Consider the following 25,980-nt stretch of genomic DNA (forward strand, 5'->3'; position numbering starts at 1 on the left):
TGATCCAACATTTCCGCTGGATTGTCTCTGCTAATCTGCATGGATCGATGACACCATATTTTATCTAAAGCCTTTTTGACAAGATAAGATTCTGATTGCGAAGGGGAAGATAATCGCCTTAATTTAAAACTGACAGCCTACAATGTGACTGCAATATTTTATCCAGGTTTCATAATCTCCTAATTGCTTCCACTCCGCCACCTTCCCACCCCCATTCCCCTTTGAGCCTCTCCTGAAGGGCCTGACTAATGCTGCAGTGCGGTTCACTGGTTCAGTCGCCCCCGTGCCTCTGGCAACCAGCCATTCTCCCGTTGTGCTGTAGCTGAACTTTGTAAATATGCCAAGGCAGGAGAAAACGTTTAGGGTGGGAGTCTTAGACGCCAGCTTGGTGCAGTTGGTAGTGATGTAATGAAGGTCATGGGTTCAAGCTCCCGTTGACACAATCCAGGCTGACATTTCGGTGCAGTATTGAAGGAGTGCTGCACTGACGGAGGCTTCTGTCTTTTGAATGAGACTATAAAGTGAGGCCCTGCATACCCCTTCAGTTGTACGCAAAAGGTCCTACCTTCCATTTCAAAAGCCAATGTTCTGGTCAACATTTATTCTTTGACCAATGCTGCCAAGTTGGTATTAGTGCTGTTTATGTATGGGCCCCTACTGGGTGCTCTTTGACTGTCATGTTTATCTACATAAATGACTGCAGCTCAGAAGTAGTCTATTGATTGCAAAGCACATTGAGGATGTGAGAAATTGTGTATAAATGCTCGCTCTTATGTGGACAGCTATGAAAAAGCTCTGGTTGCACTCCAAAACCAGCATGGAAAATGGCCAGCCGTGTCAAAAGCTAGCCTGCATTTTCAGCCTTCCAGCTTTTATAGTTTGGACTATTCTTTGTGTCTGGTGCCCCGGGTAAAATGTTCACTGTACAACAGCGTGCTATTTGTCAGGATAAACAAATTCCATCTTTCATATCCCAGTTCTGGCCTCTCAGACATAGTGCTCTGAATTGCAACAGGGAGCAAGACTAATTCCTAATGCCAAAGTACTTGTGGAATGTGGGATTTTCTGTCTTGGAAGGGGTCGAATGAGAGGTGACTGTCAATGTTCCCTCTAATTCCTCTCTGCTGCAAGTGTTTGTTGTACTGCTCAAGCCCTTTGCATTACTGTGCGGCTATGTATGCTTATATCTTAAAGGGAACCATTGGTTGCAAGTGAGCTATTTGTACCCTGCACAGTACACTCTGCATTGCTGTGCTGCACTGCACTGCTTAGAGACAGCATTGGTGACTGTACGGATATAAAGTAAACTGTGCAGGAAAAGTGAATTCTGAATGCAAGTACAAATTAATGGGGCACAGGTTTAATCAGCAAAAGACAAATTTAGCACTACTGTTCCTCACAGGAGCGACGGACATATGGAGTGGATCTGCACAGCATGGGATCGGTAAAGCAGCTGTTTCCCTTCTGAGCTCCGTCACTGAGAGCAGCATTGTCATGGAATATCACTTCTAACCTCCCCTCTGAGTCCTGCACCACACTGATTTGTGCGTCACCATTCATTTATCATCACTGCATCAGTATCCGGAAATTTGTTCTATGTTGCCAATGTGGCAGCATCATGACCACAAGGACTGCAGAAGTCCTACTACCTCACCTGCAATTATAATGACCCCAACAACAGGAAACACAACAGTCCGCAGGCGGTAAAGAAGGCAAATGGCATGTTGGCCTTCATTGCGAGAGGTTTCGAGTACGGGAGCAGGGATGTGTTGTTGCAATTATACAGGGCCTTGCTGAGGCCACACCAAGTATTGAGTGCAGTTTTGGTCTCCTTTTCTGAGGAAGGATGTTCTTGCTCTCGAGGGAGTGCAGCGAAGGTTTACCAGGCTGATTCCGGGGATGGTGGGACTGGTGTATGGGGAAAGATTGACTAGGTTAGGATTGTTTTTGATGGAGTTCAGACGAATGAGGGGGGATCTCATAGAGACTTATAAAATTCTAACAGGACTAGACAGGGTGGATGCAGGGAGGATATTCCCAATGGTGGGGGAGTCCAGAACCAGGGGTCACTGTCTGAGGACAAAGAACAGTACAGCACAGGAAACAGGCCCTTCGGCCCTCCAAGCCTGTGCCGCTCCTTGGTCCAACTAGACCAATCGTTTGTATCCCTCCATTCCCAGGCTGCTCATGTGACTATCCAGGCAAGTCTTAAACGATGTCAGCGTGCCTGCCTCCACCACCCTACTTGGCAGCGCATTCCAGGCCCCCACCACCCTCTGTGTAAAAAACGTCCCTCTGATGTCTGAGTTATACTTCGCCCCTCTCAGCTTGAGCCCGTGACCCCTCGTGATCGTCACCTCCGACCTGGGAAAAAGCTTCCCACTGTTCACCCTATCTATACCCTTCATAATCTTGTATACCTCTATTAGATCTCCCCTCATTCTCCGTCTTTCCAAGGAGAACAACCCCAGTCTACCCAATCTCTCCTCATAGCTAAGACCCTCCATACCAGGCAACATCCTGGTAAACCTTCTCTGCACTCTCTCCAATGCCTCCACGTCCTTCTGGTAGTGCGGCGACCAGAACTGGACGCAGTACTCCAAATGTGGCCTAACCAGCGTTCTATACAGCTGCATCATCAGACTCCAGCTTTTATACTCTATACCCCGTCCTATAAAGGCAAGCATACCATATGCCTTCTTCACCACCTTCTCCACCTGTGTTGCCACCTTCAAGGATTTGTGGACTTGCACACCCATGTCCCTCTGTGTTTCTATACTCCTGATGACTCTGCCATTTATTGTATAACTCCTCCCGACATTATTTCTTCCAAAATGCATCACTTCGCATTTATCCGGATTAAATTCCATCTGCCACCTCTCCGCCCAATTTTCCAGCCTATCTATATCCTGCTGTATTGCCCGACAATGCTCTTCGCTCTCCGCAATTCCAGCCATCTTCGTGTCATCCGCAAACTTGCTGATTACACCAGTTACACCTTCTTCCAAATCATTTATATATATCACAAATAGCAGAGGTCCCAGTACAGAGCCCTGCGGAACACCACTGGTCACAGACCTCCAGCCGGAAAAAGACCCTTCGACCACTACCCTCTGTCTCCTATGGCCAAGCCAGTTCTCCACCCATCTAGCCACTTCTCCTTGTATCCCATGAGCCTTAAGGATTCGGGGTAGACCATTTAGGACGGAGATGAGACATTTCTTCACCCAAAGAGTGGTGAGCCTGTGGAATTCATTACCACAGGAAGTAGTTGATGCCAAAACATTTGAAGAGGTAACTTAGATATAGCACTTGGAGTGAATGGGATCAAAGGTTATGGGGAGAAAGCAGGATGAGGCTATTGAGTTTGGATGATCAGCCATGATCGTGATGAATGGCGGAGCAGGCTCGAAGGGCCGAATGGCCTCCTCCTGCTCCTATCTTCTGTGTCTGTTTCTATGTGTTTGTGTTGAAAGCAGTTAGTTTTTTTTTCTGTGCGGATGAACAAAGCTTTCCTGCTCCATATCCAATTTGAGATGATGTGAACACATTATCCCTGCATCACCATTTACAGCGAGTCGTATGAATAACTTGCTCCATTGCTCAGGTACTTGGCTAAACAAACACTGATGCAGAAGGAAGTGACCTTGATAGCCAAGCACTTCAAAGGGAAACTGACTTTGTTACTCCCGATCACTTGATTCAAGTGATGTAATCCCTCTGCTGCTGGATCCTGGGATCAATTCTGCATTTTATCTGGATGCTGGTTTTGTGAAGCTTGGGCATCTGCATTGTGCAGCTTATCCATATTTACTGAACCAAGTGGTTTGTGCCTTATTTGTGGCAGTGGAGATTTAAAATCAGTAGAATCAATAAATGCAGACCATCCAAAATAAAAGCAATCAATGTGCAAATTTGCAAGATGTCCTTTGGCATCTAACCAATTCTGGCAAGGTTCTTCACCTGTCTCCTGCTTTTGATGATCAACTGTTTTAATTTTCAGCATTTTCTTCAATGTGTGATTTATTCGTTAAGGACAAGTTTGAGCTAAGACTAATAACCCAGTGTACCATGAACCTGTCCTTTGGGAAGCAGAAACTTCAAAACTGCTTGACATTTTGAATTTAAATTGTAATTAGCACTGCCTTCGGGGTGCTGCTTTTATTTGGAATTACTATCTCGCAGCGCAAACTTCAAATATGTATTTGGAATAAACAAAGTAATCTTGCAGTGTTCCAGGACATGTAATCAGTGTTGATAATTGGGATTAATGTACTCGCTCAGTAACCGGATCCTGCTGGAATGTGTGGCTGGAGGCTAGAATGAATGATGAGTTCTGCAGCGGACTGGTCAGTGTCAGGCAACCCAAGCTTGCCCACCCACCTTGCTAAATTCCTGATGTTTGCTCTTGACAGATGTTGGATGTTTACTCGCTCTTAAAGTTTGATAACTTGGACGGTGGAGCTTGGAAGCAAGGCTTCGAGATCACCTATGATGAGCACGAATGGGACAATGAGCCGTTACAGGTGTATGTGGTCCCCCATTCCCACAACGACCCAGGTGAGAGGAACACTGGGAGTTGATGCTATTTGGGAATGTATACTATGGGAGGAAAGATGGGTTTCGGGAGACCATTAGTGTTGGATTTATGAAGATTTGACCCATTGTCAACATTAAACTTTATTTGGCAAAGTATTCATTTGCAGACAGTAAAACTCTCCATACTATCCTACTCTGTCCCATCCTAACAACACCAGGTTAAAGTCCAACAGGTTTATTTGGTAGCATTATGCATTTATGTACATGCGTAACGTCTGGTGGCTTTATAAAAACGTACCAAAGTAACCAGTTAATTTTCTCATTTCAAGTTGTGATCCCTGTAGCCTTTGCAGGTCTCCATGTTAAATGAGGGCATTGTAAATTTTGCAGTCAGCCAGACTGTGTAGCCAAGGCTGTTTTTAATATTGGTTTTAGTTCAGGTGTTTCATAGGTCTTGTCAAGCTGGTAGCCTAGCCTCATTCACAGCGGCTAATTGTTGGGGAGACCTGTTTTCTTTTAACTCCCTCTTGAGTGACAGTTCATGGGTTTGAGTCCCCAAGCAGAACTTTAGCTCAATCTCTGTAGACAGACCAAGAAGTGCTGCACTGAGGTCCTCTTCTGTTGGTTCCATTGGATGTCAGATATCTCATGACGCTATTTCCGAGGGGGATTAAGCAGCCAGGTCTGGGTCATCCTTGTTCTCCCAAACAACACAAGATTAACTCACCATTCATCTCGTTGCATTTTGTGGAATCTTGCTCAGTAAGATTTCGCAAAATGCTATACAAATGCTATCTGTATGTATTATAGCAACATTGCACTTTTGGAAACTCCTTGCACGTAAATTACTTGGGGGTTTTTCAGAGAGATGTGAAATGTCATTAAGATCTTTAACTCTTGTTTCTGCCTAGGCTGGGTAAAGACATTTGACAAATATTACCAAGACCAGACGCAGCATATTCTGAATAACATGTTGCTGAAACTGCAGGAGGATCCCAAGCGGCGCTTTATCTGGGCAGAGATCTCCTTCTTCTCCAAGTGGTGGGACAATATTGACAATCAGAAAAGGTCTGCCGTCCGCAGGTATGCTAGGACAAGATACTTTGTTTAAATAAGCCACTGACTCTCGCCAGGAAGACCCGGGTTCCCCTTCTCATACTGTAGCCAAGTAGACAATCATCAGGCCAAGACTGAGTGCTGATGGACTGGAAGCACCACAGATCAACCTCCTGGCCTGGGTGCCACTTCCAACAGAGGTTGCTGGTGATTGGTCTGATTTGTTATTAATTTTAGCCCATCTCTCCTGCCTTTGGACATTGGGACCATTTGTCATCGGAATTCCGAAGCGTTATCAGCTTTAGAACCATGCTAAAGCAAAATGGGAATGTTGATGATGGTGTTGAATCTGGGTGACTAGCTTCACTGTAGGCTTTCATTGATTCACTTGTATTGGGCAGCTCTTCAGTTATAGCTTGAGTTTAACTGTCCAGCGTCTGATAGACCAGCATTCAGCTGAATATGCTCTGCTTTCTTTAAACCAGGCTGGCAGCTAATGGTCAGTTGGAGTTTGTGACAGGAGGCTGGGTAATGACAGATGAAGCCAACTCGCATTATTTTGCAATGATTGACCAGCTAATCGAAGGACATCAGTGGATAGAGAAAAATATTGGTAAGTTGAAGAGTTATGAAGTTGACGTAGCGATGCTTTATATATTGGAGGATTTGGGGCTTTTTGCTGTGAATTTTACTCATGGGATATTAATTCTGAAATTCAAATGTCTACCCATTGTCAACATTAAACTTTATTTGGCACAGTATTCATTTGCAGACAGTAAAACTCTCCATACTATCCTACACTGTCCCATCAAATCCTGATGTGGAAATGCCGGCGTTGGACTGGGGTAAACACAGTAAGGAGTCTAACAACACCAGGTTAAAGTCCAACAGGTTTATTTGGTAGCAAGCGTCACTAGCTTTCGGAGCGCTGCCCCTTCGTCAGATGGAATGGAAATCTGCAGATTTGCAAACCTGCTGGACTTTAACCTAGTGTTGTTAGACTCCTTACCATCAAATCCTCCCAGGACAGTACAGCACGGTGTTAGATACAGAGTAAAGCTCTCTCTACACTGTCCCCATCAAACACTCCCAGGACAGGTACAGCATGGGGTTAGATACAGAGTAAAGCTCCCTCTACACTGTCCCCCATCAACACTCCCAGGACAGGTACAGCACAGGGTTAGATACAGAGTAAAGCTCCCTCTACACTGTCCCCCATCAAACACTCCCAGGACAGGTACAGCACGGGGTTAGATACAGAGTAAAGCTCCCTCTACACTGTCCCCATCAAACACTCCCAGGACAGGTACAGCATGGGGTTAGATACAGAGTAAAGCTCCCTCTACACTGTCCCCATCAAACACTCCCAGGACAGGTACAGCACGGGGTTAGATACAGAGTAAAGCTCCCTCTACACTGTCCCCATCAAACTCTCCCAGGGCAGGTACAGCACGGGGTTAGAATCAGAGGAAAGCTCCCTCTACACTGTCCCCATCAAACACTCCCAGGACAGGTATAGCACGGGGTTAGATACAGAGTAAAGCTCCCTCTACACTGTCCCCATCAAACACTCCCAGGTACAGCACGGGGTTAGATACAGAGTAAAGCTCCCTCTACACTGTCCCCATCAAACACTCCCAGGACAGGTACAGCACGGGGTTAGATACAGAGTAAAGCTCCCTCTACACTGTCCCCATCAAACACTCCCAGGACAGGTACAGCACGGGGTTAGATAGTGACTGAAGTTCACGCGATATCACCACAAGTTCTGTAATTTTTTGCCACTTAACTACACCAGTTGCCTTTTGGTGTTTCAATTCAGATTGTCAATTCAGGGGTACCTTTCACAAAGACTCTGCTTCTGCCTTTCACAGAATTACCCCTGAATTGGCAATCTGACTTGAAACAACAAATGAGTGTTGCAGTCCATTCATGTGAGAACTTTGCAGATCCGACTGGAGTGGAACCAGTTTCGAAGGATTAAATTGACTTGTAAATCACCACAGGTTTCTCATGAAGGGCTCCTAAAGCTGTACAGTCAAATTGTCCACTCGCACTCCTTTATAAAGGATACTAGAGGGTACATGAGGAACCACATTCAGCGTCTACAGCAGAAGAGGAGAACATGTTTGGTAGCAGAGTGGAGAGAAGCAGATAATTAATTTCTAAAGTACATTCGAAACCCCAAATTTCCATTGCTGTAGAATGAATTTGGACTTGTATTTTTAAACTTTGAATATATTTATATCTTTTGCCCACTCCTGGGTACATGCAGTGAAGTGTCCTTGTTGCTTTCTACTTTGCTTCATTTGATGTGATGTTTATCCTGTTGTATGTTCCTGTTTCTCACATTCACAGGAGTGATTCCAAAATCGGGTTGGGCAATTGATCCCTTTGGGCACAGCTCAACCATGTCCTATCTGCTCAAACGAGCCAACCTGACCAGCATGCTGATCCAGCGAGTGCATTATTCCATCAAAAAACACTTTGCAGCCACCAAAAATCTGGAATTCATGTGGAGACAGACCTGGGGTAGGTGAGAGCAGCCTGAAGCTGGAAACACACACGCTTGGCCCATAGTTGCTGTAAAAGGAGCTATCTCCGTCTCTCCTAGCTGCTACGTGATCTAACCATTTGCAACATTCTCCCTTTCCTTGTCTCTGTACAGTTGCACAATTAGTGGCAGTGAGAGCAATCCAGTTAATTGTCAATCTGATTCCTTCTGATTTCTGACTAAAGTAAGAATTTTGCTTTGCTCCCTGCACCTTGCTCTAGATACGGATTCAAGCACAGATATCTTCTGTCATCTAATGCCGTTCTACAGTTACGATGTCCCTCATTCCTGTGGGCCTGACCCTAAAATCTGCTGCCAGTTCGACTTCAGACGCCTCCCTGGGGGCCGCATCAGCTGTCCGTGGAAAGTCCCACCTAAACCAATAAACAATGCTAACGTAGCAGAGAGGTAGGTGCTGGTCGCATCGACTTCTGTACTGATTTCTCTCTCCGCTCATCGGGTCAGACTTTAACTTTGTTTGAGGCCTACGCTTACCGTTGATCCTCAGCAGTCAGCCCTTTATTAGTATTTGTGTTTCTTGTCCTTACTCCAGCTAAACCTGCTTGTCGTCCATGTCTGCGAACACTAATCTGTCAATTTTAACTTGGCTTATGGTTGGATGAGCTTAGATGAATGGAATATTTTCCTAGTGTTGTGCAATCTTCATCTTTATGAATGTATTTGAAATGGTCCATCTTTCCTGGTGCTGAATCTCCTAAGATGTTAAAAATCATCCTGTGTTCAGACGTTCTTCAAAAAGTTAAAAAGTTTATTTATTAATGTCACAAGTAAGGCTTATATGAGCACTGTGAAAATCCCCTCGTCGCCACACTCCGGCGCCTGTTCGGGTACACTGAGGGAGAATTTAGCACGGCCAATGCACCCTAACCAGCACGTCTTTTGGACTGTGGGAGGAAACCGGAGCACCCGGAGGAAACCCACGCAGACACGGGGAGAACGTGCAAACTCCACACAGACAGTGACCGAAGCCGGGATTCGAACCTGGGTCCCTGGCGCTGTGAGGCAGCAGTGCTAACCCACTGTGCCACGAATACATGTGATCAACTTGTGGAACAGAAATCTTGGGAAGGGGTGGCATTCGAGGTAAAAGTCCCTCTGATAATTGAAGAGCCAGTTGTGTGTTGTGATTGACTGTAAACTATTGGTGGACCATCCTAGTTGGGTGGAATAGCCTGCTTTGTTGTATCATTCTTGTGCGGTCTTGGTCAGTCTTCACACTTGCCAACGACTTGAAGTAGAATCTCTGCTTGATTATTTTTCTCCCTTTCACTCCACCCAGAGTTATGGTAGATAAATTTTGCTAGCCATTTCAGAGGAGCTAACTATACACAGATCAGTCAACTCTGGGATATCCCTGTCCCACATTTCATTGACTCGCTGGGATTCGTGTTTTTGTATTTTTCTACTTTTGTTTTGCTGGTAATCTAGACGTAAAAGTCCCACAGCTTTGTGTAGGGAGTCGAGTTCAAATGTCTTCAAGTATGCTGCACTGCGCTCTACACTTGAGGAAGTTGAGGCTTTAAAGTTAAATTTTTATTTATTAGTGTCACAAGTAAGGCTTGCATTAACACTGCAATGAAGTTACTGTGAAATTACCCTAGTCGCCACAGTCCGGTGCCTGTTCAGGTCAATGCACCTAACCAGCACGTCTTTCAGAATGTGGGAGAAAACCGGAGCACCCGGAGGAAACCCATGCAGACACGGGGAGAATGTGCAAACTCCACACAGACAGTGACCCAAGCCAGGAATCAAACCTGGGTCCCTGGCGCTGTGAGGCAGCAGTGCTAACCACTGTGCCACCATGCCAGAGAGATTCCAGCTCTGATCCGTCGAGATGCAGTCTGGTGTGAGAAAATAAAAAATGGAAGTTTTGAAAACTGATAGCTTTAGAATAATGCAGATTGTGGAACAATGTAATAGCAATGTTTTTAAAGTATGGCTGGTAGGTTGAAGGACAGGGAACATTGGTAAAAGATTGGTACGGCATGAGCAAGAGAAACTTCCTCAGTAGTGACGCTGTGAAATTGACCTAGAATTAGTGACAGGGACAAATTGCCTATGCTAAAGATTATACTGATTAGGTGGACAAAAGATTTATTATTGTCACACGTATTAGTCTACCGTGAAAGCACTATACAGACAAAGCATACCGTACATAGAGAAGGAAAGGAGAAGGTGCAGAATGTAGTGTTACAGTCATAGCTAGGGTGTAGAGAAAGATCAACTTAATATAAGGTAGGTCCATTCAAAAGTCTAACAGCAGCAGGGAAGAAGCTGTTCTTGAGTCAGTTGGTACGTCACCTCAGACTTTTGTATCTTTCTCCCGAAGGAAAGAGGCGGAAGAGAGAATGTCCGGAGTGCATGGGATCCTTGATTATGCTGGCTGCTTTCCGGAGGCAACGGGAAATGTAGACAGATTAAATGGATGGGAGGCTGGTTTGCATGATGGACTGGGCTTTGTTCAAGACCCTTTCTAGTTTCTTGTGGTCTTGGTCAGAGCAGGAGCCGTACCAATGCTTTCTATGGTGCATCTGTAAACGTTGGTGAGAGTCGTAGCGGACATGCCAAATTTCCTTAGCCTCCTGAGAAAGTAGAGGCGTTGCATTGAGTTGTCAGGATATAGGAACAGTGAGTAAATGTGGTTAGTACTGTAGTCCCACTGGAGGGTAAAGGGCTGGTTGGGTTGAATGGCCTGATACTGTAGCAAGTTTCCTTTTCCCGTAAGAAAATATCTGTTGATTGCTGCAGTTTAATTTGTTTGATGCTGATGAGATGCTAAGTTTGCTCATGTTTCTCATCCACGTCTGTTTGGTTCTCCCTCGCTACAGATTTTTCTCTCTCTCTTCTCAGGGCAAACTTACTCTTGGATCAATACAGGAAAAAGTCCAAGCTGTACAAGAGCAAAGTGGTTCTGATTCCTGTCGGAGATGATTTTCGTTATGACAATGCTCTGGAGTGGGACCAGCAGTTCCAGAATTATGCAAAGCTTTTTGACTACATGAACACCCATCCTGAGCTTCACGTGCAAGTAAGTGCTCTGTGTCGAGGTAAAATCCGGTAGTCTAGATTCCAGTGGTCCAGTGGCAATGTCTCTTAAGCTGTCTTCTCTTCCACTGTTGGTCGCCCAAGACACCAGGGTGTAAAAGGTTGGTAAGGGGCAGAAAGGCAGCTACGTTGGGGTGATGAAGTCCAGAGCAAAAGAGGTATCCTGACCCTGAATTACACCATTGAGCACGGAATTGTCACCAACTGGGATGACATGGAGAAGGTCTGGCCTCTCGCTTTCTACAATGAACTGAAGCTCTCTACTTTGAGCTGCAGCCTGTTCTGAGCTAGCTGGTCTGGGCGATAGATGAAGAAACACTTGATGTCAGTGCCCTTCCCGGCCTAGGTGAGGGAAAATGTTGGGGTTTTCTCTCAACAGCTTTTTTGGGGAGAAACCTGGAAGTCCGCAGGCCAATGAGGCTCGCCTGTGATTTTGCTCACATTGGAATATTCTGCCATGACTCCCACGCGAATAGTGGTTGCTGGGAAAGGTGTTAGAGGGAACCTGAGTAGGAAGGTCTTGGGGCAGTGGGAGAAAAATATTGAGAACGAAGGAAGCTTCGCATTCAGTTTCTCCCCTAGATCTGTTCGAAATGTCTGTTTGCTTTTCAGGTGCAGTTTGGGACACTATCTGAGTACTTTGATGCTATTTATAAGAAGTACGGTGTCAGCCCTGGCAGCAAGCCTCCATCCTACCCGGTCCTCAGCGGGGACTTCTTCACCTACGCTGACCGTGAAGACCATTATTGGAGTGGATATTTCACCTCGCGGCCCTTCTATAAGAATCTGGACAGAGTGTTGGAATCGCACCTCAGGTAAGGAACCTCCAGTTCATTTAAGCAGGTGTTGTGTTTGTAAGCAGTTGTATTTGAAGTCTTCACGTTCGGCCTTGGTGGAAAAGAATAAGAGGGTCTTGAAGAATATTACAACAAAAATATAAGTGAGTCTTGGGATCAATAAAAGGCAGAATAGGGAACAAGAGGACAGAGCTGGATAGTGAATAATAGAAAGGTACTGACAGGAGAGTTAGGTTTTTTTGTTAAATGACCAATGACATGGGAATTTGGCGCTCATTTAGGAATAATGCCAAGCCCATAGAGTGCAAGAGAGATGCAACAGGGGAGAAGGATTTATGAGAAGAGGCTGGAGAAATTTGGGCTTCTTTCAGAAGAGTAGAAACGGCTAAGAAAGGATTTGATAGAGATGTTCAAACTTGGGGAGTTTCAATTAACTAAATCAGGAAAAACGGATTCCTTTGTTTTACCAGTCAGTAATTAAAGATCACCAAAAGAATGCAATGAGTTAGAATGTTTTTTTAGACAGCACACTGTTAGAATGGTGAAAGTGACGTAACTTTTAAAGCAGGAAGTGGATTAATACTTTACAAAGATGGATATCCGAGGGTGATACAGGGACAGGATATTGGGATTGGGCTCCCTGGCACAAGTAAACCTGACTTCCTTCTGTAAAATTCTAAGATCAGCTAGTGTACAGCGCCATTTTTATTGAGTGACTGTTGCTGGGATTGTGTAAAAACCCTGTCATTTTATTGCAGAGCAGCTGAGATCCTCTACAGCTTGGCACTGAATCATGCTCGACGTTCCAGTGCAGACAGCAAATACCCGATTTCTGATTATAGCTCACTCACAGAAGCCCGCAGGAACATAGGCTTGTTCCAGCACCACGACGCCATCACCGGCACCTCAAAAGAAGTGGTTGTCGTTGACTATGGGATCCGGTACGTGTCACTGAACCAAAATCAAATGCCAACTAGTACAATGTCAGATAAATATTTTTATTTGGATCAAGGTGTTGCCGCTGTATTTCAAACCTAACTCAAATCCATACAAATCAAGTTGCTGCTTGGCCTGGCATCGCGGTTAGCACTGCCGCTCACAGCGCCAGGGACTCGGCTTCGATTCCCGGCTTGGTTCACTGTCTGTGTGGAGCCTGCACGTTCTCCCCGTGTCTGCGTGGGTTTCCTCCGGGTGCTCCGGTTTCCTCCCACAGTCTGAAAGACGTGCTGGTTAGATGCATCGGCCGTGCTAAGTTAACTCTTAGTGTCAAGGGGACTAGCTCAGGTAAATGCAAGAGGATATGGGGATAGGGCCTGGGTGGGATTGTGGTCGGTGCAGACTCGATGGGCCGAATGGCCTCCTTCTGCACTGTAGGGATTCTGAGTGTGAACAGGGGCAGGTTCGCAAAAGCTGAAGCTTGGGGGTACTCATAGAAACATCGAAAAACTACAGTACAAACAGGCCCTTCGGCCCCACAAGTTGTGCCGAACATATCCCTACCTTCTAGGCCTACCTATAACTCTCCATCCTGTTAAGTCCCATGTACTCATCCAGGAGTCTCTTAAAAGACCCTATTGAGTTTGCCTCCACCACCACTGACGGCAGCCGATTCCACTCGCCCACCACCCTCTGTGTGAAAAACTTCCCCCTAACATCTCCCCTGTACCTACCCCCCAGCACCGTAAACCTGTGTCCTTTCGTAGCAGCCATTTCCACCCTGGGAAAAAGCCTCTGAGAGTCCACTCGATCTATGTCTCTCAACATCTTATATACCTCTATTAGGTCCCCTCTCATCCTACGTCTCTCCAAGGAGAAAAGACCGAGCTCCCTCCGATGTGTAAGATGAACAGAGAGTGGAGTTTGAGATGAACACGCTTTACTTTGATAGAATCTCGCAGCCTTTCCTTAGCTGAGGACCAAACGCTGCTGCTTTGCTTTTGGTGTTTATTTTCATATAAATGCTTCTGTGTGATAGTTGGTCTGGTTTATGGAGACTGCTGAAACCTTGTTCCTGCACAAAGCTGCCAAGTAAGCCCAGAGGGTGTTATAAAAAGTTCACGCTCCTCACGCTAAACATTGAGGCCCTTGCAGAGGCGTGATGAGAAGCTGCATAAACACACAGCTTTCAGTGGCAGGGGATGTGATCGGACATTGTATAAACACGGGGATTTCTGGGCCTGTGTTGGGTACTGTTGAAGCACGAGACTTTTCTTTTCCTTTCAGACTCTTCCACTCCCTTATGAACTTAAAACGAGTGATAATTAATGCAGCTCACTTTTTAGTGCTCCGGGACAAGAGTAACTACAGATACGACCAGTCGTCACTTTTCCTGCAGATGGTAAGTTAACGTCTGATATTTATTAAATATATTATCCCCATTAAAACCAAAGCTAAGACGAGCACTTATTTCTAAAGACGAAAGTGAGGGGGGGGGGGGTGGATCTATCCATCAACTATTATCTTATCCATGTTTTATGTTTGCTTATTTATTAGTGTCACAAGTAGGCTTACATTAACACTGCAATGAAGTTACTGTGAAAATCCCCTAGTCGCCACACTCTGGTGCCAATTTGGGTACATAGAACATAGAAAAGCTACGGCACAAACAGGCCCTTCGGCCCACGAGTTGCGCCGAACATGTCCCTACCTACTAGGCTTACCTATAACCCTCTATCTTACTCACTTCCGTGAAATTATCCAAAAGTCTCTGAAAAGACCCTTTCGAGTCCGCCTCCACCACCACCTACCGGCAGCCGATTCCACGCACGCACCACCCTCTGAGTGAAAAACTTACCCCTAACATCTCCTCTGTACCTACTCCCCAGCACCCTAAACCTGTGACCTCTTGTGGCAACCATTTCAGCCCTGGGTAAAAGGGTACAGTGAGGGAGAATTTAGCATGACCAATGCACCCAACCAGCACGTCTTTTGGACTGTGGGAGGAAACCAGAGCACCCGGAGGAAACCCACGCAGACGCGGGGAGAACGTGCAGACTCCGCACAGACAGTGACCCAAGCCGGGAATCGAACCCAGGTCTCCTGGCGCTGTGAGGCTGCACTGTGCCACCCATTACTATTCCCAGGCTGAGTGCAGTGCCCCAGAAATCAGTGTTGGATTTACAAATGAGTCTGAAACTTGTCAATGCTTTACATCGCCCCACTTTTTAAAATAACCCAGCCCTCTTGCTTAAACACGACTGAATAAAATAGGCTTCCATTTAGCGGCTACTGTCCCCGGTCTGCAGTAGTGCGCAGATTGTAGGGAGGGGCACAAGTTCCTGTGATTCCATCTGGAATCTGCCACATTATACCAAGTACGATAGTGCTCGAAGCTATAATTAGTGATTGTGTTAGCTTGTTTATGAATTATTATAATGTCTCTATTTTAATTTTAGGATGACAAACGGCAAAATCATGATGCATTGCCAGAGAAAGTGGTGATAAAACTGGAGTCTCTTCCCAGGTTTGAACAATTTTTTTTTTAACAACAGTTAAGCCAGCGTGAACTTGTATTTGTACGCAAAACTTGCATTTTTGAAACCCCTTCCATGTTGTTTTTGGCAGATACCTGGTTGTGTTCAACCCCATTGAGCAAGAACGTCCCTGCGTGATTTCTGTTCTCGCTACCTTGCCCCAGGTCAGGGTTACATTAATCGATGGAACCTATCTGCCGACGCAGATCAGCGCTGTGTGGAAATCAGCGACGGATATGGTGGCGGATGTATACCAGGTACCGCAGAGAGTGCCGGGCTGTGCAAATTTAATTACAATTCTGCGTCGATGCAGAAATTCCAGTCAAGCATAATGGTCGGTGTGTTAAACATTCATACTGTGTCCGTTTGGACATTGGAATTCAAATATTGATTCTGTCCCTCCAAACTTGGGTTTATAAGAACATAAGAAATAGGAGCAGGAGTAGGCCATCTAGCCCCTCGAGCCTGCCCCGCCATTCAACAAGATCATGGCTGATCTGAGGCGAATCAGTTCCACGTACCCGCCTGCTCCCCATATCCCGTAATTCCCTTAGCAATCAGAAATCTATCTACCCGTGATTTAAACATATTCAACGAGGTAGCCTCCACCACTTCAATGGGCAGAGAATTCCAGAGATTCACTACCCTCTGAGAAGAAGTTCCCCCTCAACTCTGTTCTGAACCGGCCCCCACTTATTTTGAGGCTGTGCCCTCTAGTTCTGGTTTCCCTTCTAAGTGGAAAGAATCTCTCTACCTCTACGCTATCCAGCCCCTTCATTATCTTATATGTCTCTATAAGATCACCCCTTAGCCTTCTAAACTCCAACGAGTACAGACCCAATCTGTTCAATCTCTCCTCATAAGCTACACCCCTCATCTCCGGTATCAACCTGGTTTGAGGGTTATTGCCTTTGGCACGAGGGTAGAGGTTATAGTGTGCTTGGTCACTCTTACACTTAGGGCGGCACAGTGGTTAGCATTGCTGCCTCACAGCGCCAGGGACCCGAGTTCGATTCCCGGTTTGGGTGACTGTCTGTGCGGAGTCTGCACATTCTCCCCGTGTCTGGCAGTGGTCAGACAGGGGAATTCACGGACACTGGGGGGTAGTTGAGGTGAATAGCATGGATGAGATTACCTAGCTCCCTCTCAAACATGAAGGAGAAAGGAATTGAGGGATGGGTTGATAGGGTGAAATTAAGTAGAACGGGAGGAGGCTCATGCGGAGTATAAACATTGACCGGAGTCTGTACATTCTCCCCGTGTCTGTGTGGGTTTCTTCCGGGTGCTCTGGTTTCCTCCCACAGTCCAAAAAACGTGCTGGTTGAGTGCATTGGCAATGCTAAATTCTCCCTCAGTGTACCCAAACAGGTGCCAGAGTGTGGCGACTCTGGGGTTTTCCCAGTAACTTCATTGCAGTGTTAATGTAAGCCTATTTGTGTGACAAATAAAGTTAAAAAAGTTGAGAGTTCCAATCTCACTCAAGGTTGAGTATGTAATTAAGGTTGACATATTGTCAAGGAAACCTTCAACTGGGATATACTCTGCCAGTTTGGATCAATGTTAAAAAATCTGTGGCTGTACATGCAGAAGAGGAAGGAGTTCTCTTGGAGCCCTGATCCAATATTAATCCTTTAGCCAACGACACTGTAAACAGATTATCTCTCCAGTTATTTCTAGTGTTTGTGGAGTGTGTTAATTGCAGTGTGTTTAATGCCAGCGTTATGTTGCAGAATCAATTACTTGACTGGTGGAGTGTTTTGTGATATACGCAGGACATAATACATTATAGAGATGCAAGCTCACTCTCTCAGCCTGTCAATGGTAATGCTTGTTCTGAAGCCAATGTGTTCTTTTATTTCTCTTCCTACTCATTGAACATGACCTAACAGTATCAATACACTAAATAATTTAATGACACCACTGGTTATTTGCACTCTGGCGTAATCTCAGTTCACACAAGGCTGATGAATATACCCCTTTTGTTCAATAAAACATGATTTCCCTTCCTCCAGTCGCTGCTATGGTATCCTTTCTCTCTTTCACCGCAGATCTCCTTTGTCGCTCGACTCTCCGCCCTGGGACTTGCTGTGTTCCAGCTGACTGAATCATTTAATTACCGTGCGTCGGTGAAATCCAACACCGTCATCTACCTGCGAAATCGAGACGTGACTGTGAGTAAGAAGGAGCCATTTAGCGTAAAGATCCTGGAATCCTTGACTGATGATTTCTTCATTGAAAACCAGCACATGCAAGTGTGGTTTAATGGAGTGACCGGATTAATGGAGGTAGGAATGCTGGATGTCGCTATGACAATACTTGCCCAGGAACTGTCCATTTGGTTATGCACACGCCCTCCTTGTACACAGACACATCCGTAGGGAGTTACTAAACTCTCTTTAAATTTGGTCACTTTTACCTGGATTACAAAACTCTGGCAACCTGTGCTGCAAGCTTTATTATTATTTCCTGCATCCAAAAGTTATTTGTTTTGTGTGGAAAAGCTCCTGTTATAAAACCTGGCCGAAAAGTAGGAAGTAAAAAGTTTACACAATAGCAGATTTCGGACAGATTGGAGTGGGAGTAGGTTAGAGCCTTTTATATCATTTGTAGTTTATTGTTTAGAACTCTTGTGCACATTTAGGTGGAATGTAACCACAGTGGTTTATTTGCTGCTTTATTTTGCTCAGTAACGCAGTTTACTTTTCAGAGCATCAAGCGGAAAGACGACCAGCTGAAGCAGAAGGTGCAGATGGAGTTTGTGTGGTACGGGACACGGCCATTTAAGGATAAGAGTGGGGCGTACCTCTTCCTACCCGACGGTGAAGCCAAAGTACGGACCTTTATAACAGTGGCTTTCAAACTCTTCGAGGGGTGGGGGGGGTGGGAAGGAGGGAGGGAGACGTAAGGCCTTATGCATTTGGTGATTTGATTTGACTTATTATTGTCACATGTATTAGTATGCAGTGCAAAGTATTGTTTCTTACACGCTATACAGACAAAGCATACCATTCATAGAGAAGGAAGCGAGAGAGTGCAGAATGTAGTGTTACAGTCATAGCTAGGGTGTAGAGAAAGATCAACATAATACGGGGTAAGTCCATTCAGAAGTCTGACAGCAGCAGGGAAGAAGCTGTTCTTGAGTCGGTTGACACATGACCTCAGACTTTTGTATCTTTTCCCCGATGGAAGAAGGTGGAAGAGAGAATGTCCGGGGCGCGTGGGGTCCTTAATTATGCTGGCTGCTTTGCCGAGGCAGCGGGAAGTGTCGACAGTCAATGGATGGGAGGCTGGTTTGCGTGACGGATTGGGCTACATTCACGACCTTTTGTAGTTCCTTGCGGTCTTGGGCAGAGCAGGAGCCGTACCAAGCTGTGATACAACCCGGAAAGAATGCTTTCTATGGTGCATCTGTAAAAGTTGGGGGTGGGTGGGTAAGGCCTTATGCGCTTGTTGAGATACCTCGCACATGCTGGCACACTCCAGGGGATCCCCTATCCCAAAGTCTCTACAACACTCCACAAAGCAGAACGCTGCCATCATTGCAGGAAGCATTTACCAGCAAAGTGTTGGTAACAGAACAGTTGCAGAAATATTCTGTTTGTTGAATAGAAAATTGGTGACTTAATGGACCCCAGGGCAGTTCTTGATTCGTGGAAAATAAAACTCGTGTTCCTTTATTCACATCTTTTAAAAATGAGAAAACGGAAGCATGAAGTGTAAGTGTGGTACTGAATCACTTGTGGTTTTGTAATTCTGAAGCAGCATTTTGTGGGTTTTCTTTATGGGACACTAGTGTCGCTGGCTGGCCAGCATTTATAGTAAGAAGTCTCACAACACCAGGTTAAAGTCCAACAGGTTTATTTGGTAGCAAAAGCCACTAGCTTTCGGTCTAGTGGCTAGTGGCCACTAAAAGCTAGTGGTTTTTGCTACCAAATAAACCTGTTGGACTTTAACCTGGTGTTGTGAGACTTCTTACTGTGTTTCCCCAGTCCAACGCCGGCATCTCCACATCAGCATTTATAGACCACCCCTAGTGAGGCATCTAAACTCTCTCTCTCTCTCTCTCTCTCTTCCTCTCCCCTCACTCCACTGTGAACCTGCTGGTCTCACCAGCAACTTGGGTTAGAGACCGGCAATCTTATTGCTGCCAACTGCACCAAGGAAAAGTGTGCACCAGCTGTGATGCCCCTCAGTTGAATAGCCCCTCTCACTTTTTGTCAAGTGCTGTGCTTGATTTAATCGGAAAGCTATTGGAATTTTACACCAACAAGAGGATTCTTTTGGGGAGTGAAGGAATTCGGAGGAAGGAAAATATGAATATTTTTGTTTGTTTTGTATAGGAAGGGGCCATTTTGTATGGGGACAGGGGAAGACATGATGTGGAGATGCCGGCGTTGGACTGGGGTAAACACAGTAAGAGTTTTAACAACACCAGGTTAAAGTCCAACAGGTTTATTTGGTAGCAAATACCATTAGCTTTTGGAGCGCTGCTCCTTCGTCAGATGGAGTGGAAATGTGCTCTCAAACAGGGCACACACAGACACAAAATCAAGTTGCAGAATACTGATTAGAATGTGAATCTTTACAGCTAATCAAGTCTTAAAGATACAGACAATGTGAGTGGAGGGAGCATTAGGCACAGGTTAAAGAAATGTGTATTGTCTCCAGACAGGACAGCCAGTGAGATTCTGCAAATCCAGGAGGCAAGCTGTGGGGGTTAGCGATAGTGTGACATAAACCCAAGATCCCGGTTTAGGCCATCCTCGTGTGCGGAACTTGGCTATCAGTTTCTGCTCAGCGACTCTGCGCTGTCGTGTGTCGTGAAGGCCACCCGAAGATCAGAGGCCGAATGCCCGTGACCGCTGAAGTGCTCCCCCACAGGAAGAGAATGGTCTTGCCTGGTGATTGTCGAGCGGTGTTCATTCATCCATTGTCGTAGCGTAATGAATGTCGTAACGGATTAATGAACACCGCTCGGCAATCACCAGGCAAGACCATTCTCTTCCTGTGGGGGAGCACTTCAGCGGTCACGGGCATTCGACCTCTGATCTTCAGGTAAGCGTTCTCCAAGGCGGCCTTCACGACACACGACAGCGCAGAGTCGCTGAGCAGAAACTGATAGCCAAGTTCCGCACACAAGGATGGCCTAAACCGGGATCTTGGATTTATGTCACACTATCGGTAACCCCCACAGCTTGCCTCCTGGACTTGCAGAATCTCACTGGCTGTCCTGTCTGGAGACAATACACATTTCTTTAACCTGTGCCTAATGCATTGTCTGTACATTTAAGACTTGATTAGCTGTAAAGATTCACATTCTAATCAGTATTCTGCAACGTGATTTTGTGTCTGTGTGTGCCTTGTTTGTGAGCAGATTTCCACTCCCATCTGACAAAGGAGCAGGGCTCCGAAAGCTAATGGCATTTGCTACCAAATAAACCTGTTGGACTTTAACCTGGTGTTGTTAAAACTCTGACAGGGGAAGATACAGCCTTACCCGGGGCGGCACGGTGGCACAGTGGTTAGCACTGCTGCTTCACAGCGCCAGTGACCTGGGTTCGATTCCCGGCTTGGGTCACTGTCTGTGTGGAGTTTGCACGTTCTCCCCGTGTCTGCGTGGGTTTCCTCCGGGTGCTCCAGTTTCCTCCCACACTCCAAAGATGTGTAGGTTAGGTGGATTGGCCATGCTAAATTGCACCTTAGAGTCAGGGGGACTAGCTAGGGTAAATGCATGGGGTTATGGGGACAGGGCCTGGATGGGATTGTGGTCGATGCAGACTTGATGGACCAAATGGCCTCCTTCTGCACTGTAGGGATTTTATGATTATACTAATCCTTAACCTGGTAATGCTTTACAGAGATGGAGAGGAATGCAGAGGGTACTGTAATGCGGTTCACATCTTGCTTAATTTGTTTCACTAAGTGGCTGCATGTGTTGATCTGTTTTCAGGCCTACATTGCCAAACAGGCAGCAATCACTCGCGTTACCAAAGGTCCATTGTTCTCTGAAGTTATTAGCTTCTATCAACACTTCCAGCAGATTGTTCGTCTCTACAACTTGCCAGGTAACAGTAGCTTCCTTTACCCGTGGCAGGAATTTCCCTGAGGTGAGTTTGGAGGGAGAACAGTAGACACAGAGTAGGAGATGACTGACTGCACTGTCCATGAGGCTCTGGAGGACAGGGTAGTACCCACCGAGGCAAGGTGGTTCAGGAAGGGAATTTATGAAGCTTGGGGTCGGTGGGGGTTGGCATCTACCCCAAGGTGAGGGAAGGGGGGGGGAGACTCACAAGCTTGACTTGGAGCAACAGTGACTGCGTGCAAGGATCGGTTGTGGACAGTGGAAAGATTTGAGGTTCAGGATTTGAAGCAGATGTGTTCACGGACAGCAGTTGGGGCGGCCCAGTTGCAAAGTGATTAGCACTGCTGCTTCACAGCACCCCCAGGGACCTGGGTTCGATTCCTGGCTTGGGTCACTGTCTGTGTAGAGTTTGGACTTTCTCCCTGTGTCTTTGTGGGTTTCCTCTGGGTGCTCCGGTTTCCTCCCACAGTCTGAAAGACGTGCTAGTTAGGTGCATTCACCCGAACAGGCACCGGAGTGTGGCGACCAGGGGAATTTCACAGTAACTTCATTGCAGTGTTAATGTAAGCCTTTTACTTGTGACTAATAAATAAACTTTTACTTTTTTTTTAAAGAGGGTAGACATGGAATATAGCTGAGAGTCTACAGTGGGAGCTGGAGTCTGATGGTGCAGCTGTATAGAACGCTGGTTAGGCCACATTTGGAGTACTGCGTCCAGTTCTGGTCACCGCACTACCAGAAGGACGTGGAGGCGTTGGAGAGAGTGCAGAGAAGGTTTACTAGGATGTTGCCTGGTATGGAGGGTCTTAGCTATGAGGAGAGATTGGGTAAACTGGGCTTGTTCTCCCTGGAAAGACGGAGAATGAGGGGAGATCTAATAGAGGTGTACAAGATTATGAAGGGGATAGATAGGGTGAACGGTGGGAAGCTTTTTCCTAGATCAGAAGTGACGATCACGCGGGGTCACGGGCTCAAGGTGAGAGGGGCGAAGTATAACTCAGATATTAGAGGGATGTTTTTTACACAGAGGGTGGTGGGGGTCTGGAATGCGCTGCCAAGTAGGGTGGTGGAGGCAGGCACGCTGGCATCGTTTAAGACTTACCTGGATAGTCACATGAGCAGCCTGGGAATGGAGGGATACAAACGATTGGTCTCGTTGGACCAAGGAGCGGCACAGGCTTGGAGGGCCGAAGGGCCTGTTTCCTGTGCTGTACTGTTCTTTGTTCTGTGTACTGACTGTCAGATAATCAGCAGCAGGCTCACATCACCTTTCTCTCTTTGAGGTTTGGCTAGGTGCTGAGATTCTGCGAAGTTCTACACTTTTGATAATTAAAGAATTATTAGAGTTGCAGTTTGGACAGCTGCAAGAGAACAGTGGCTGCAATTCAAAAGTAATTTATAGGGTGTAAAGTACTTGGGGAGTTGCAGTAATGCTGTCTGAATGCAAATTGCTTCTGACTGGTGATCAGTGAGATTGTTACACTGAGCACAGTCAGCTCATCATCTGCTTGTGAATTTGAGTCATCCATGGCTCAGTGGATGGCATTTTCCCCTAATTCAGAGGGGTTCGAGCCCCGCTCCAGGAACCCGAGCACAAAGTCCGGAGCAGTAATAAGAAAGCGCTGCACTTCCAGGTGCCATCTTTTGGAGACGCTGTATTTTCTAGTCACCAAATTACAGTCATTGTTACTTTGTGGGGGGAGCATTGATACAACTTGTACTCAACGAGGTTTCACAAACAGCAGATAAGATAAATGGCCAGTGAGCGTGTTCTGAGTTGTTGGTTGAGGGAATAATGTTGACAAGAACACCAGGAGAATTCTTTGCCCTTTCAATAATGCTATGGCAACTTCTACATCTATCAGACAAATTGAGCCTTAAATCCTCATCTGAATGACACCGTCTGCAGTTGTGTAGAGTTGAAGTGTTATGTTCTTGCTTCCTAGACTAGGCTTTGTGTGTGCAGTGGCAGGTGAGAGGGCTGTTTGTGTCTTGTCAGTTACATTAAGGATTAAGAAACAGGTGATTGATGTTAATCATCTTTAAAGACATCTAATAGGTGATAGCTGGGACACTGGGTTGAGTGAGTGGTGAGTCTCGATGAAGAAAAGTTCTGCGTCTCGGTTTCAGCTTCATCAGTTGGCTTGGATCCTGTTGTCAAGGGCTGCCGTTAATCTGCACCCTCGTAACAAATATCAATAACTATAATAAAGATCAATCAAGAAACTGATTAGGCAATGTCAACCTCTATCTTTAAAAACCTGTCGTTTATCAGAGGAAAGGTAGACTGAGGGATGTGAGTGATTCTGTTGTTGTGGGAAAGAATGCGTGTGGTAGGAGATTGAGTGATTAAAACTCAACGTGTCGAGGATGCAGAGCGGAAGAAACGGATAGGTCCGGGGATTTGGAAGGTTGAGGTGGAGCTAACCCAGCAACTGAAACCTGCTGTCCTAAAGGTTTGGAAACGAATGAGTGATACACAGTCTGACATTGTAATCAGTATCCTGTGGGTTTTAGTGGTCAATATTATAATGGTTGTTGTGCCCAACTGTGCTGACTAGGGGAATTTCACAGTAACTTCATTGCAGTGTTAATGTAAGCCTTACTTGTGACTAATAAATAAACTTTGCATGACAGTTCTACTCAACCTTGAGTACTGAGTTTGGTGCATATTTAAACCTGACCTTTACCTTTGATAAGGAAGGACTGTAGAAAAAGTGATAATCCGCCATGGATATGTAAGGAAATAAAGGAGGGGATCAAATTGAAAGAAAATGCATATAAAGTGGCAAAGATTAGTGGGAACCCAGAGGATTGGGAAATCTTTAAAGGTCAGCAGAAAGCCACGAAAAAAGCTATAGAGAAAGGTAAGATGGATTATGAGAGTAAACGAGCTCAGAATATAAAAACAGATAGCAAAAGTTTCTACAAATATATAAAACGAAAAAGAGTGGCGAGAGTAAGCATTGGTCCTTTAGAGGACGAGTGGCAACTAGGGGAATTTCACAGTAACTTCATTGCAGTGTTAATGTAAGCCTTGTGACTAATAAATAAACTTTTAACTTTACTTTTTGGGGTGTAAGGCTGTCATGGCAGGCAGTTAACTTCACTGTGAAGATCCGCTATCAGTGCAGTGTAATAGGTAAAGACTTTCACTCTACTCCAGAACAGGACATTTGATTTGTGGTTTCGTGAGTCATGTGGTTTTGATCCTTTTGACATGCTGACCACTGAATGTGAACTTTGGTGGAGAGCTGAGCCAAGCAGCCTGTTTCAAGGAAAAGGCATTGCTGCTTTGAAAATCATGATGTGGAGATGCCGGCGTTGGACTGGGGTAGGCACAGTAAGACGTCTCGCAACACCAGGTTAAAGTTCCAAGTTCCGCACACATGGGCACGGCCTCAACCGGGATCTTGGGTTCATGTCACACTATCTGTAACCCCCACGACTTGCCTGGACTTGCAAAATCCCAGTAACCGTACTTGGAGACAATACACATCTCTTTAATCTGTGTTTAAACCTCTCTCCACTCACATTGTCTGTACCTGTAAAGACTTGATTACGTGTTACGACTTGCATTCCACCCATTATCTTGTAATTGAATTTGTGTCTATATACGCCCTGCTTGTGAAACAAATCCTACACTCACCTGATGAAGGGGCAGTGCTCTAAAAGCTCGTGCTACCAAATAAACCTGTTGGACTTTAACCTGGTGTTATGAGACTCCTCACTGTGTTTTGAAAGTAATCTCACTAATCTTCATCCCTCTCCCCTGGCTGGTTAGAGAGATACCTGATCTGGTGTTGAGTCATCCAGACCAGCAGCTCCTGCCACGGTTCTGTGCTGAGTTAATTGGTGCTGCAATTGAGCCAAAGGTAAGAGAAGGATTCCAGTGAATAGCTCCTCATGTGTTCTGTTTAACATGACTTGGTGATAATCTGCCTGTGCTCTCTCGTGCTGACAGGAGTCGAGGGACTTTCGTTGGAAGTTTCCATTGTTGTTGACATTCATGACCAAATCAACCGGGAGTTGGCGATGAGGCTGTCTACCGATATCGAAAGTGGAGACACGTTCTTCACTGATTTGAACGGGTTTCAGGTAACGCGATCTAAAATCACTTCCCAGAGGAACATAGGTTCCCTCCACTCACTTGTGTGGTGGGAGGGGACAAAAAGCTTCCAGCCTTGGAAGTGACTCCAGGAGGCTGACATTCCAGTGTAGAGATTTTCAGAGGGTACATTAACCCGAGGTCCCACAGGTCTGTTTCTGATGATCCTGTTACAAGGTCTCCTGCTGCCCTCACCAGTAATTAACCAATAATACTAAAAAGTGGTTAACTATTCGCTGATCTTGCTGCTGTTTGGGGTCGCTGTTTATTTACATGGCACCTCACTCATTCACTAAGACGTTGCT

General features: G+C 45.8%; 1 protein-coding gene across 4 annotated transcripts in view; it reads left to right on the forward strand.

The window, feature by feature from the left end:
- Nucleotides 1-25,980, forward strand: part of man2a2 (mannosidase, alpha, class 2A, member 2) — a 48,456-nt gene that overhangs the window by 7,058 nt on the left and 15,418 nt on the right. For all 4 annotated transcript variants that reach the window (XM_078199960.1, XM_078199957.1, XM_078199958.1 and 1 more), the window contains exons 3-17: nucleotides 4,416-4,560; nucleotides 5,451-5,622; nucleotides 6,081-6,208; nucleotides 7,954-8,127; nucleotides 8,371-8,557; nucleotides 11,021-11,198; nucleotides 11,828-12,030; nucleotides 12,771-12,953; nucleotides 14,236-14,350; nucleotides 15,408-15,475; nucleotides 15,577-15,742; nucleotides 17,534-17,770; nucleotides 18,193-18,315; nucleotides 21,436-21,550; nucleotides 25,532-25,665. In XM_078199960.1, the coding sequence (XP_078056086.1) occupies nucleotides 4,416-4,560; nucleotides 5,451-5,622; nucleotides 6,081-6,208; nucleotides 7,954-8,127; nucleotides 8,371-8,557; nucleotides 11,021-11,198; nucleotides 11,828-12,030; nucleotides 12,771-12,953; nucleotides 14,236-14,350; nucleotides 15,408-15,475; nucleotides 15,577-15,742; nucleotides 17,534-17,770; nucleotides 18,193-18,315; nucleotides 21,436-21,550; nucleotides 25,532-25,665 (2,328 nt within the window). The remainder of the gene's footprint in view (nucleotides 1-4,415; nucleotides 4,561-5,450; nucleotides 5,623-6,080; nucleotides 6,209-7,953; nucleotides 8,128-8,370; nucleotides 8,558-11,020; nucleotides 11,199-11,827; nucleotides 12,031-12,770; nucleotides 12,954-14,235; nucleotides 14,351-15,407; nucleotides 15,476-15,576; nucleotides 15,743-17,533; nucleotides 17,771-18,192; nucleotides 18,316-21,435; nucleotides 21,551-25,531; nucleotides 25,666-25,980) is intronic.

This window comes from Mustelus asterias, chromosome 29 (genome assembly GCF_964213995.1).
Source record: "Mustelus asterias chromosome 29, sMusAst1.hap1.1, whole genome shotgun sequence".
NCBI lineage: Eukaryota > Metazoa > Chordata > Chondrichthyes > Carcharhiniformes > Triakidae > Mustelus > Mustelus asterias.